This window comes from Schistocerca americana, chromosome 4, assembly GCF_021461395.2.
Source record: "Schistocerca americana isolate TAMUIC-IGC-003095 chromosome 4, iqSchAmer2.1, whole genome shotgun sequence".
NCBI lineage: Eukaryota > Metazoa > Arthropoda > Insecta > Orthoptera > Acrididae > Schistocerca > Schistocerca americana.
This window is the reverse complement of record NC_060122.1, coordinates 283,055,218-283,069,846: the sequence shown is the minus strand read 5'-3', so window position 1 is coordinate 283,069,846 and position 14,629 is coordinate 283,055,218. Positions and strand designations below refer to the sequence as shown.

Here is a 14,629-nt window from a genome sequence, read left to right as displayed (position 1 = left end):
TATGAGCAATTTACGGGTGAGGATTAGTCGCTGGAAGACTCTTACATCTCAATGAAATCAACCTGTGCCATTTGATGGATAGCAATTACTTCGATGGTCTGCAACATGGAGACATAATAGCTAGCCAGTGCTCACTTTCATGAGGCTAAATTCCAAGTACTTCCAACAGATACACTTGAAAGTGGAGGCACCTATTCCTAACTAGGAATACTTTTACCTCCTGAAGGTCAGCCATTCAACAGGATCTTCCCGTGATAAATTACCTGTATACTAATTTTTTTTAATATTAATTTGCAAAGTTTTTTTTTTTTAATTGTGTGCTGTTCACGTACAAATGTTTTCTAGCACTTTTCTATACTGAAAAAGTAGTCTTAATCACTTAAGTGGACTAGTGCATGAATGTGTGTCAAAAAATCAATTTTAAAATTTTTGACTTACAAAATTCTCTGCAGTTTTCTGAAAAAGAAGTAGTTTACTTTGAAGAAGTTTGACCACAGAATCCCCAAAATTAAACGAATTTAAAAGTGGCTGCAACCATGATGATGCCCCCCATGTAATGCAGACAGCTCTATTAAAAACAGAATTTGGCTCTCACTCATTTGCTTTTTATGAATTTTTAGTCTCTTATCAGCAAAAGCATTATGATTGCTATACTTTTGTTTACACAGAGAGTTTAGTCATTATTTTGCAGCAAACATTTGTGTTTCCAGTGAAATAATGGAATTATCCGAGACTTCTCTAAGGTTCTTTACCAAAAGCTTCAGGAAATTTATGTAGCAGTCGAAATGTTTTAAAATATATCAAATTATATCCTTTGAGAATGGCAGTATGGGATATTATCTTTCATAAATTATTCTTAGGTAACTGCCCGTATCATGCACTCTGCCCACGTGGCAGTGAGTCACTGTGTGGCTACCAGAGATCTATTACTCAAGATAAGACCTACAAACATTTGCATTTTTTGCCATTCACTGCAATGGAAGTTGTAAAATCTATGTGTAGGGATCTTAGGGACACAAGATTATCAGAGAAGTATTTACATGGTAGGATTAAAAATAAAATGAGAATTTTAACGACTCTATATGTGAACTGATTGGAAAACTGTTCCAGCAGGACTAAATACTTTGAAAATTGGTGTGCTGGATGCTCTGGTAAGAATCAATTATGGTGCAATGTCAAGGTATAAAGCTATAGAATTGACAGTAATGCCCGGTTGTCTATGAAATTGATGGCAATACCTGGTTTACTAAATATGCAAAGAGCTTTAACGTCTTCAGTCCAGAGACTGGCTTGATGCAGCTCTCCATACTACTCTATCCTCTACAAGCTTCTTCATCTCCCAGTACCTACTGCAACCTACATCCTTCTGAATCTGCTTAGTGTATTCATCTCTTGGTCTCCCTCTACGATTTTTGCCCTCTGCGCTGCCCTCCCATACTAAATTGGTGATCCATTTATGCCTCAGAACATGTCCTACCAACTGATCCCTTCTTCTAGTCAAGTTGTGGCACAAATTTCTCTTCTCCCAATTCTATTCAGTACCTCCTCATTAGTTATGATCCACCCATCTAATCTTCAGCATTCTTCTGTAGCACCACTTTTTGAAAGCTTCTATTCTATTCTTGTCTAAACCATTTATCGTCCATATTTCACTCCCATACACGGCCACACTTCACACAAATACTTTCAGAAACGACTTCCTGACACTTAAATCTATACTCGATGCTAACAAATTTCTCTTTCTCAGAAATTCTCTCCTTGCCATTGCCAGTCTACATTTTATATCCTCTCTACTTCGACCATCATCAGTTATTTTGCTCCCCAAATAGCAAAACTCATCTACTACTTTAAGTGTCTCATTTCCTATCCAATTCTCTCAGCATCACTCAATTTAATTCGACTACATTCCATTATCCTCGTCTTGCTTTTGTTGATTTTCATCTTATATCCTCCTTTCAAGATACTGTCCATTCCGTTCAACTGCTCTTCCAAGTCTTTCAGTGCTCTGTCTAACTCTTCACGCAGTATCATACCTCCCATTTCATCCTCATCTACGTCCTCTTCCATTTGCATAATATTGTCCTCAAGTACATCGCCCTAGTATAGACCTTCTGTATACTCCTTCCACCTTTCCGCTTTCCCTTCTTTGCTTAGAACTGGGTTTCCATCTGAGCTCTTGATATTCATACAAGTGGTTCTCTTTTGTCCGGAGGTGTCTTTAATTTTCCTGTAGGCAGTATCTATCTTACCCCTAGTGATACATGCCTCTACATCCTTACATTTGTCCTTTAGCCATCTCTGCTTAGACTTTTGCACTTCCTGTCGATCTCATTTTTGAGACGTTTGATTCCTTTTTGCCTGCTTCGTGTCTATCTTGGCCACAATAATGCGTTCACTATGCTGTTTGTAGTAGCTTACCCGCACTCCTATTTTTTATTCATTATTAAACCTACTCCTGCAGTACCCCTATTTGATTTTGTATTTATAACGCTGTATTCAACTGACCAGAACTCGTGTTCCTCCTGCCACTGAACTTCACTAAGTCCCACTATATCTAACTTTAACCTATCCATTTCCCTTTTTAAATTTTCTAACATACCTGCCTGATTAAGGAATCTGACATTCCACACTCCGATCTGTAGAACGCCAGTTTTCTCTCCTGATAATGATGTCCTCTTGAGCAGTCCCCGCCCGGAGATCCGAATGGGGGACTATTTTACCTCCGGAATATTTCACCCAAGAGGACGCCATCATCATTTAACCATACAGTAAAGCTGCATGACCTTGGGAGTAGCTGTAGTTTCCCCTTGCTTTCAGCTGTTCCATAGCAAGGCCGTTTTGGTTAATGTTACAAGACCAGATTGATCAATCATCCAGACTGTTGCCCCTGCAACTACTGAAAAGGCAGCTGTCCCTCTTCAGGAACCACACATTTGTCTGGCCTCTCAACAGATACCCCTCCACTGTGGTTGCATCTACGGTACGGCTATCTGTATCGCTGAGGCACACAAGCCTCCCCACCAATGGCAAGGTCCATGGTACATAGGCGGGTGGGTGGGGTGGGGGGTGGGGAGGGAGAGAGAGAGAGAGAGAGAGAACAACAACATCATAACCAAGATGAATATGGACCTGGGATGTATCAGTGTTAGCTGGTTATCCTCCAGAAACAAGTTTTGATGTTCCAGTGTCCACTATTGATAGAACACTGTCAGACTGGTTAAAATTCTTGTGGCCACCATTGGTGGGCCATCATCAGCGGCTAGTACTCCTGTGCTGAAGCAGAAGAAGGGGCATCTTTGGCTAAACTATTATGGATACTATTTGTGGCCCATCGTCATTGGATAGGAAGGCACTATTCCACACTTATGCTGGAGTAGGATTATTGGTTGAAATTCCTCCTACTGCTATTGGTTGGCCATCATCATTGGTTAGATGCGAAACAGACAGAGGAAGAGAGGGGGAATGTTTACCCAAATTATTATTGTCCACCAAGGTGAACTGCAGCAAGTTGTTTATATTGCTAGCACACTGTGACTGCATATTTACTTCCTTGATGGCGGGGAGCCGTGATGCCGGAAGCCTATAGCTGTCTTCTCTCTTGAAATTACATGCATTTTTGGAAATTTCAACTGATTCTCAGACCTTTCTTCTATAAATGTTAGGTTCCATAGCCAGCACATGTATGTTATTAAAATTGATGCCAGAGCCACAATCCTCGTGATGTTCTGCTACTGCCAATTTTACACTCTGTTTTAGCCACATGTTCCATTTGTGTTCCTTAATGCGTCCTTTAACAGTTATTCCTGTTTCACCTATATACACTTTGTCGCAGAAACATGTCACTTGCCTGCATTGTGGAGGCAATCAGGTGCATCTGTTTTTCATTGGAAAAAATCTTTTATTTTGTTTTCACTGAAGAAAGATGCCTGGATACCATTTTTCTTTAGAATTCTGCTTATGTGGTCAGTGACCCTAGAAACAAACGGTAACCTAACAGAGTGAGAAGGTAGTTCCTCGTCATTCTTATTGGCGTGATTAATATTCTGCCTAAAAGCCCTGTCGATTGAACAACTAGCATACCTACTTGCCTTTATTGTTTTCTTTAAGAAATCCAACTCAGATTCCCGGTTATCATCACTGATACGGAAGGCATGTGAAGACATCATTTTTTAGTCATAGCAAAATAAGATTTTTCCCAATGAAAAACGTTGTGTGAGCAATATAAACAATGTGCTGCAGTTCACCTTGGCGGACAATAATATTTTGGGTAAATATTCCCCCTCTCTTGCTCCGCCCGTTTTGCATCTAGCCAATGATGATGGCCAACCAATAGCAGGAGGAGGAACTTCAACTAATAACTGTACTCCAGTGTAAGTGTGGAATAGTGCCTTTCTATCCAACGGCAATGGGCCACCAACAGTATCCATAACAGTTAGGCCAATGAGGCCCCTTCTTCTGCATCAGCGTGGGAATATTAGTCTATGATGATGGCCCACCAATGGTAGTCACAAGTATAAGTTTTTTGTTTTTAAATTGTAATCCCATGACATTTCAAAACCCTTGTAAAAGTGATCCACAGATGAAAAAAAAAAAAAAAAAAAAAAAAAAAAACTACCACAACACATTCTATTACAGAAGACTGTGAGGATAAGTGATGTCTATCTTTATATTTGCAATTGATTTAGTATTAATAAAGTTATTAACAAAGTGTGGTATTCCTTTGTTTAGGTATAGCTGGCTGATATCGTTACTTGTGCTTCTACACATTTACAGCCAAGGAACAGGATGGTCATAAGCCCACTTTGGGATTAAATTCACAAAATAATTTGCAAGTGTGAGTTAAATGGTAGCTGGGCTCTATAACTGAAGAAGCAACCACTGGCCAAGAGCTAACATAATTCTGTTTGTGTTATTAGCATATGAATACACAATTTATTAATGTTATTGGTTGTCCTTTGAGGCAGTGCAGTGCTTATCAGCTTACATCTTGATGCCTATGGCTCACAACCAGTAGAATCCAAACCATCACAGCTACAACACTATAGGAAAATGCTTGCAAACCATGGCCTTAGAGACAAATCAGATCCAGAGGGCCATGGAGAAAGCAATTTAAACATTATATATTTTATATACATACACATTATATATTATATACATTATATGCATTATGCACTGCAAAAACCTCAGTATTCTGTCTGTAGTACTAACAATATGAAAAAGATAGATTGCTACTCACCATATAGAGGAGGCACTGGGTCACAGATAGACACAATGAAAAGACTGCTAAACTTCCAGCTTTCAGACAAAAAAAGTCCTTCTTCAAAAGAAAAAGATCCCCCCCCCCCCCCCCACACACACACACACACAAATGAATACTGTCTCTGGGCATTCGGGCCCAACTGCTGGCTGCGCCTGTATGTGATTTGAGCAGCAATCTGTCGTGGGTGGTGGGGATAATGAAAAGGCATGGGATGGGGAGGGAGAGAGATAGCACAACAGGCATGTGGAGAAGGTGTTGTGCTACTATGGGAGCAGGCAGTGGCGTGGTGAGGCAGGGTAGGGCTGCTAGGTGCAGAATTAGAAAGCTGTGCATGTGGAGGGGGAGGAAGAGGGGTAGGGGAGGGAAGAAAGCAAAGATACAGAAAATGTGAAAAGATTTAGGGGTGTATTTGTGAAACAGAAGCCATGGGTAGTGCTGAAGTGAGAACAGGGAAAGGGTTAGGAGACTGGAACTAGCAAAGATTGAGGCCTGGAATGTTACGAGAACAAAGGGTGTGTTGTAGGAAGAGTTCCAGCCTGAGCAGTTCGGAAAAGCTGGTGTTCGTAGGAAGGAGCACGATGGCGTGGACTGAATAGCACATACTGAGGTGAAGCACATCACATTGGACAGCATATTCAGCAACTGGGTGGTTCAGCTGTCCCTTAGTACTCCACCTGTGCTTGAAGTAATAACATCAACCCAGTAAGTTCAAAGTGGAGCTGTCCTGTATCAAACTGATTCACATTCAAAAGTTGGTGCAAGATGAATAAGTGTGCGGTTGAAATATGAGCTTCTATTACTAAATTATCAAGAACCACACAGAGATGAAGAAGGAGAAGAAGAGAAAGAGAAAGAAGGAGAAGAGAAAGAGAAAGAAGGAGAAGAAGAATAAAAAGAAGGAGAAGAAGAAAAAGAAGAAGAGTAGTGCCTCTCAACTGATAGGCCCAAATTAAACATTTGAATTATATTCCAAGTTGTAACGTAAATTGTTTGTTTGGTACACAAATGAGACATTTTGGGTTTTAAATCTACTTACAAAAATGTCTGAAGCAAGTATAAATTAAATATATAAAACAAACAAATAAATGCATTATTTTTCTACTTTCAACATCTCAGTAATGTTAGAGGGTCAGATGGTAATATTATATTGAAGACTAATAATTTAAAAAACACACAAGTAAGTAAAAAAACCTTAGTTATTCATTACAGTCACACTTTTTCATTCAGTATACAGTATTCTTTTAAGATACTACAGCTATGCATCCCCAACACCTCTTCCAAACTCCCATGCCTCTCATCCCTCTCTCCTTCCACCTGCAACATCCGACACAACCCTCACCCCACCCTAGTCTGCCAGCTGAAATGCAATCCCACATAATTTTCTCTCTCTGTTGTGTAAGTCTGACAAGGACTCAATGATTCTGCAATTCAATGAGTGGTCTACTTCAGTCCTAAATTATTTACACTCTATCGTATGTTTCCTACTATATTTATATATCTAAAAACAAAGATGATGAGACTTACCAAACAAACGCGCTGGCAGGTCGATACACACACAAACAAACACAAACATACACACAAAATTCAAGCTTTCGCAACAAATGGTTGCTTCATCAGGAAAGAGGGAAGGAGAGGGAAAGACGAAAGGATGTGGGTTTTAAGGGAGAGGGTAAGGAGTCATTCAAATCCCGGGAGCGGAAAGACTTACCTTAGGGGGAAAAAAGGACGGGTATACACTCGCACACACACACATATCCATCCACACAGACACAAGCAGACATTTATAAAGGCAAAGAGTTTGGGTAGAGATGTCAGTCGAGGCGGAAGTAAAGATGCAAAGATGTTGTTGAAAGACAGGTGAGGTATGAGTGGCGGCAACTTGAAATTAGCGGAGGTTGAGGCCTGGCGGATAATGAGAAGAGAGGATATACTGAATGGCAAGTTCCCATCTCCGGAGTTCTGACAGCTTGGTGTTAGTGGGAAGTATCCAGATAACCCGGACAGTGTAACACTGTGCCAAGATGTGCTGGCCATGCACCAAGGCATGTTTAGCCACAGGGTGATCCTCATTACCAACAAACACTGTCTGCCTGTGTCCATTCATGCGAATGGACAGTTTGTTGCTGGTCATTCCCACATAGAAAACTTCACAGTGTAGGCAGGTCAGTTGGTAAATCACGTGGGTGCTTTCACACGTGGCTCTGCCTTTGATCGTGTACACCTTCCGGGTTACAGGACTGGAGTAGGTGGTGATGGGAGGGTGCATGGGACAGGTTTCACACTGGGGGCGGTTACAAGGGTAGGAGCCAAAGGGTAGGGAAGGTGGTTTGGGGATTTCATAGGGATGAACTAAGAGGTTACGAAGGTTAGGTGGAAGGCGGAAAGACACTCTTGGTGGAGTGGGGAGGATTTCATGAAGGACGGATCTCATTTCAGGGCAGGATTTGAGGAAGTCGTATCCCTGCTGGAGAGCCACATTCAGAGTCTGATCCAGTCCCTGAAAGTATCCTGTCACAAGTGGGGCACTTTTGGAGTTCTTCTGTGGGAGGTTCTGGGTTTGAAGGGATGAGGAAGTGGCTCTGGTTATTTGCTCCTGTACCGGGTCGGGAGGGTAGTTGCGGGATGCGAAGGCTGTTTTCAGGTTGTTGGTGTAATGGTTCAGGGATTCCGGACTGGAGCAGATTCGTTTGCCACGAAGACCTAGGCTGTAGGGAAGGGACCGTTTGATGTGGAATGGGTGGCAGCTGTCATGATGGAGGTACTGTTGCTTGTTGGTGGGTTTGATGTGGACGGACGTGTGAAGCTGGCCATTGGACAGATGGAGGTCAACGTCAAGGCAAGTGGCATAGGATTTAGAGTAGGACCAGGTGAATCTGATGGAACCAAAGGAGTTGAGGTTGGAGAGGAAATTCTGGAGTTCTTCTTCACTGTGAGTCCAGATCATGAAGATGTCATCAATAAATCTGTACCAAACTTTGGGTTTGCAGGCCTGGGTAACCAAGAAGGCTTCCTCTAAGCGACCCATGAATAGGTTGGCGTACGAGGGGGCCATCCTGGTACCCATGGCTGTTCCCTTTAATTGTTGGTATGTCTGGCCTTCAAAAGTGAAGAAGTTGTGGGTCAGGATGAAGGTGGCGAAGGTAATGAGGAAAGAGGTTTTAGGTAGGGTGGCAGGTGATCGGCGTGAAAGGAAGTGCTCCATCGCAGTGAGGCCCTGGACGTGCGGAATATTTGTGTATAAGGAAGTGGCATCAATGGTTACAAGGATGGTTTCCGGGGCTAACAGACTGGGTAAGGATTCCAGGCGTTCGAGAAAGTGGTTGGTGTCTTTGATGAAGGATGGGAGACTGCACGTAATGGGTTGAAGGTGTTGATCTACGTAGGCAGAGATACGTTCTGTGGGGGCTTGGTAACCAGCTACAATGAGGCGGCCGGGAAGATTGGGTTTGTGGATTTTAGGAAGAAGGTAGAAGGTAGGGGTGCGGGGTGTCAGTGGGGTCAGGAGGTTGATGGAGTCAGGTGAAAGGTTTTGTAGGGGGCCTAAGGTTCTGAGGATTCCTTGAAGCTCCACCTGGACATCAGGAATGGGATTACCTTGGCAAACTTTGTATGTGGTGTTGTCTGAAAGGTGACGCAGTCCGTCAGCCACATACTCCCAACGATCAAGTACCACTGTCGTGGAACCCTTGCCGCCGGAAGAATGACAATGGAACGGTCAGCCTTCAGATTACAGATAGCTTGGGCTTCAGCAGTGGTGACGTTGGGAGTAGGTTTAAGGTTTTTTATGAAGGATTGAGAGGCAAGGCTGGAAGTCAGAAATTCCTGGAAGGTTTCGAGAGGGTGATTTTGAGGAAGAGGAGGTGGGTCCCGCTGTGACGGAGGACGGAACTGTTCCAGGCAGGGTTCAATTTGGATAGTGTCTTGGGGAGTTGGATCATTAGGAGTAGGATTAGGATCATTTTTCTTTGTGGAAAAGTGACATTTCCAGCAGAGAGTACGAGTGTAGGATGGTAAATCTTTGACAAGGGCTGTTTGGTTGAATCTGGGAGTGGGGCTGAAGGTGAGGCCTTTGGATAGGACAGAGGTTTCGGATTGGGAGAGAGGTTTGGAGGAAAGGTTAACTACTGAATTAGGGTGTCGTGGTTCCAGATTGTGTAGATTGGAATTTTGAGGTTTTGGAGGGAGTGGAGCTGGAAGTGGGAGATTGGCAAACGAATCTGCTCCAGTCCGGAATCCCTGAACCATTACACCAACAATCTGAAAACAGCTTTCGCATCCCGCAACTACCCTCCCGACCCGGTACAGAAGCAAATAACCAGAGCCACTTCCTCATCCCTTCAAACCCAGAACCTCCCACAGAAGAACCCCAAAAGTGCCCCACTTGTGACAGGATACTTTCAGGGACTGGATCAGACTCTGAATGTGGCTCTCCAGCAGGGATACGACTTCCTCAAATCCTGCCCTGAAATGAGATCCATCCTTCATGAAATCCTCCCCACTCCACCAAGAGTGTCTTTCCGCTGTCCACCTAACCTTCGTAACCTCTTAGTTCATCCCTATGAAATCCCCAAACCACCTTCCCTACCCTCTGGCTCCTACCCTTGTAACCGCCCCCAGTGTAAGACCTGTCCCATGCACCCTCCCACCACCACCTACTCCAGTCCTGTAACCCGGAAGGTGTACACGATCAAAGGCAGAGCCACGTGTGAAAGCACCCACGTGATCTACCAACTGACCTGCCTACATTGTGACGCATTCTATGTGGCAATGACCAGCAACAAACTGTCCATTCGCATGAATGGACACAGGCAGACAGTGTTTGTTGGTAATGAGGATCACCCTGTGGCTAAACATGCCTTGGTGCACAGCCAGCACATCTTGGCACAGTGTTACACTGTCCGGGTTATCTGGATACTTCCCACTAACACCAAGCTGTCAGAACTCCGGAGATGGGAACTTGCCCTTCAGTATATCCTCTCTTCTCATTATCCGTCAGGCCTCAACCTCCGCTAATTTCAAGTTGCCGCCACTCATACCTCACCTGTCTTTCAACAACATCTTTGCCTCTACTGACATCTCTACCCAAACTCTTTGCCTTTACAAATGTCTACTTGTGTCTGTGTATGTGCAGATGGATATGTGTGCGTGTGCGCGAGTGTATACCTGTCCTTTTTTCCCCCTAAGGTAAGTCTTTCCACTCCCGGGATTGGAATGGCTCCTTACCCTCTCCCTTAAAACCCACATCCTTTCGTCTTTCCCTCTCCTTCCCTCTTTCCTGATGAAGCAACCATTTGTTGCGAAAGCTTGAATTTTGTGTGTATGTTTGTGTTTGTTTGTGTGTGTATCGACCTGCCAGCGCTTTTGTTTGGTAAGTCTCACCATCTTTGTTTTTAGATATATTTTTCCCATGTGGAATGTTTCCCTCTATTATATTGCTACTATATTTATATATACATAAATAATTTTGATTAACATACAATTTCTTATTACACCAGGTCTGACCTCAAATGGCATAACTGATGAGAGGATATATACTAACATTACCTGTTCCAAGCAGAAACAACTCCCTTCACATATACTATGAAAACTTAATGTCATTACTTTCCCTTCTGTCTCAAATTACTTCTTTAGGATTTAATACTTTCCAATAAAGAGAAATATGCTAAACAGCAATGTAGTTCAGAGATTCCTTGAGGAAATGGTGAAAAGTCTCATAAAATATAAACCCATACTTTTCAATATGTTTGTACAACAGCTTTATGAATTTTTCCCCTCAAAATAAACAGCAGACATCATGCTGTTAGGTGAGATTGAAGATCATGGCAATAAACCACTCAGCAACAATTCACCATCTCATTTGCTGTAATGAAAAAATATTTACAATGACAATTTTTAATACTGACCTCAGGTTTTCCATGACAGTTATGTGTTCATCTGAAGTTCCAGGTGGAGTGTCAATTATTAAATAATCTATGTCCTCCCAAAATACATCAGTCAGGAACTGTTTTATCATTGCTGTGAAGAGAGAAGGCAGATTCATAGATACTAAAATGTATTATCAACATCAAAGATAAGTTGTCATAATTAAACTTAACCTCTACGTTTTCTGATAAAATCTGAAACTTGAATGATATTTTAGAGTCCACTCTGCAAATATGCTAGTGAAAAGCATAGAAAACTGCACGATCAAGCAGAAGGAAAAGAGGGAAAAAAAATTGTGCTGGCACAATACAGTATCACTAGTGTACGGCTGCAACAAGAGAAAATCGTACAAGAGTATCAGTGTACTAAACAGTTTTTTTAAAATTCAAGATATTAACTGGAAACACACAGAGTTAAAAATGACATTCCACAAATAATGTCAGTTGATGTACACAGAGTCATTTGAGGTGCAACAAAAGGAAAGGTGCTGGGAGATAGCCGTAAAAATGGCTGAGGATGAAGGAGGGGCAAAGGTAATATAAAAGGAAATTACTTATAGTATGCTCGCAGAAGAATACAGCATTTACATGAAAGAAGACACATCCATAGTTGTTTTGGTCTTGTCTAATAGCCTTCTCTCAATGTACAAGACATTCACAGGAAGTATCACCTACTGCATAGAAAAAAATTTAGTCAGGTAAAGGGAAAAAGCTGATTTTACAAATGTATGCTGCAAAATGAATCATTTGCAAAAGGTGAATGAAATTACAAAGCAGAGCAATCAGTATGAATTATCATTTTGCCTGGAATTCACAGTGTCTGAGGATGCTTTTGACTCAATTTCAACAAAATATGTATTATTAATCATTGTGAAACAAAGCATTTAGGATTATACACACTTTAAAACACAAAAATGCCCAAAGCCATAATATTACCTACCCACCAAATCATATGGAAGTAAACCACATACAATGTGTACTATACTGTACTGCTAACAAGTTTAGAGAGTACTCTGAACTATAAGATTGACTGGATGAGTAATACCTTTTGTTACTCAGTCTAAGATCACACTCTCTAAAATATACTTCGACACCTGCACCATCTATTCCTAATATTATAGTAATACAGGAAAGGCAACCAGTAAGGTGCAGAAAATGATGAATAAGCACCTCAGAGGAGTTGTCAGAAGGCTGGAAGGCATCTTCATGTCATTGGTACAAATCCCTCTTGGATGGTATGTGTGTTTTCAATAAAATGTTATTTCTGTGGCTCAGGACACAGCATAAATAGACTACAGAGATTACAGTTCTTAAGATTTTTTGCAGCCTGAAAGGACAGCAGAATGGTTTGCTCATCACATATACTCCATCCACAGGATCACTTATATCTGAATGTTTTCTGAGCCACTTGGGACTATTTGCTGTGCAAGAGATTTGCAATAAAAGTAAGATAAGAGCAGGGTTCATTCCAAAGTCTAACACTAAATCATAATGCCATTAAGACCTAATAGCTTACTATTCCTGTGCAGCAGTGAACAATGGCATCTCTAAAGCATTTTTTGTGGGAATGATATGTTGTTGTTGTGGTCTTCAGTCCTGAGACTGGTTTGATGCAGCTCTCCATGCTACTCTATCCTGTGCAAGCTTTTTCATCTCCCAGTACCTATTGCAACCTACATCCTTCTGAATCTGCTTAGTGTATTCATCTCTTGGTCTCCCTCTACGATTTTTACCCTCCACGCTGCCCTCCAACACTAAATTGGTGATCCCTTGATGCCTCAGAACATGTCCTACCAACCGATCCCTTCTTCTGGTCAAGTTGTGCCACAAACTTCTCTTCTCCCCAATCCTATTCAATACTTCCTCATTAGTTATGTGATCTACCCATCTAATCTTCAGCATTCTTCTGTAGCACCACATTTCGAAAGCTTCTATTCTCTTTTTGTCCAAACTATTTATCGTCCATGTTTCACTTCCATACATGGCTACACTCCATACAAATACTTTCAGAAATGACTTCCTGACACTTAAATCAATACTGGATGTTAACAAATTTCTCTTCTTCAGAAACGCTTTCCTTGCCATTGCCAGCCTACATTTTATATCCTCTCTACTTCGACCATCATCAGTTATTTTGCTCCCCAAATAGCAAAACTCCTTTACTACTTTAAGTGCCTCATTTCCTAATCTAATTCCCTCAGCATCACCCGACTTAATTAGACTACATTCCATTATCCTTGTTTTGCTTTTGTTGATGTTCATCTTATATCCTCCTTTCAAGACACTGTCCATTCCATTCAACTGCTCTTCCAAGTCCTTTGCCGTCTCTGACAGAATTACAATGTCATCGGCGAACCTCAAAGTTTTTATTTCTTCTCCATGAATTTTAATACCTACCCCGAATTTTTCTTTTGTTTCCTTTACTGCTTGCTCAATATACAGATTGAACAACATCGGGGAGAGGCTACAACCCTGTCTTACTCCCTTCCCAACCACTGCTTCCCTTTCATGTCCCTCGACTCTTATAACTGCCATCTGGTTTCTGTACAAATTGTAAATAGCCTTTCGCTCCCTGTACTTTACCCCTGCCACCTTCAGAATTTGAAAGAGAGTATTCCAGTCAACATTGTCAAAAGCTTTCTCTAAGTCTACAAATGCTAGAAACGTAGGTTTGCCTTTCCTTAATCTTTCTTCTAAGATAAGTCGTAAGGTCAGTATTGCCTCACGTGTTCCAGTGTTTCTACGGAATCCAAACTGATCTTCCCCGAGGTTGGCTTCTACTAGTTTTTCCATTCGTCTGTAAAGAATTCGTGTTAGTATTTTGCAGCTGTGGCTTATTAAACTGATTGTTCGGTAATTTTCACACCTGTCAACACCTGCTTTCTTTGGGATTGGAATTATTATATTCTTCTTGAAGTCTGAGGGTATTTCGCCTGTTTCATACATCTTGCTCACCAGATGGTAGAGTTTTGTCAGGACTGGCTCTCCCACGGCCGTCAGTAGTTCCAATGGAATATTGTCTACTCCGGGGGCCTTGTTTCGACTCAGGTCTTTCAGTGCTCTGTCAAACTCTTCACGCAGTATCGTATCTCCCATTTCATCTTCATCTACATCCTCTTCCATTTCCATAATATTGTCCTCAAGTACATCGCCCTTGTATAGACCCTCTATATACTCCTTCCACCTTTCTGCTTTCCCTTCTTTGCTTAGAACTGGGTTTCCATCTGAGCTCTTGATATTCATACAAGTCGTTCCCTTTTCTCCAAAGGTCTCTTTAATTTTCCTGTAGGCGGTATCTATCTTACCCCTAGTGAGATAGGCCTCTACATCCTTACATTTGTCCTCTAGCCATCCCTGTTTAGCCAATTTGCACTTCCTGTCGATCTCGTTTTTGAGACGTTTGTATTCCTTTTTGCCTGTTTCACTTACCGCATTTTTATATTTTCTC

General features: G+C 41.8%; 1 protein-coding gene across 1 annotated transcript in view; it reads right to left on the bottom strand.

The window, feature by feature from the left end:
* The window catches only part of LOC124613987 (cytosolic Fe-S cluster assembly factor NUBP2 homolog), an 81,275-nt gene that overhangs the window by 13,874 nt on the left and 52,772 nt on the right, over positions 1 to 14,629 (bottom strand). Inside the window, exon 4 of the mRNA XM_047142774.1 lies at positions 11,164 to 11,275. Within this exon, the coding sequence (XP_046998730.1) occupies positions 11,164 to 11,275 (112 nt within the window). The remainder of the gene's footprint in view (positions 1 to 11,163; positions 11,276 to 14,629) is intronic.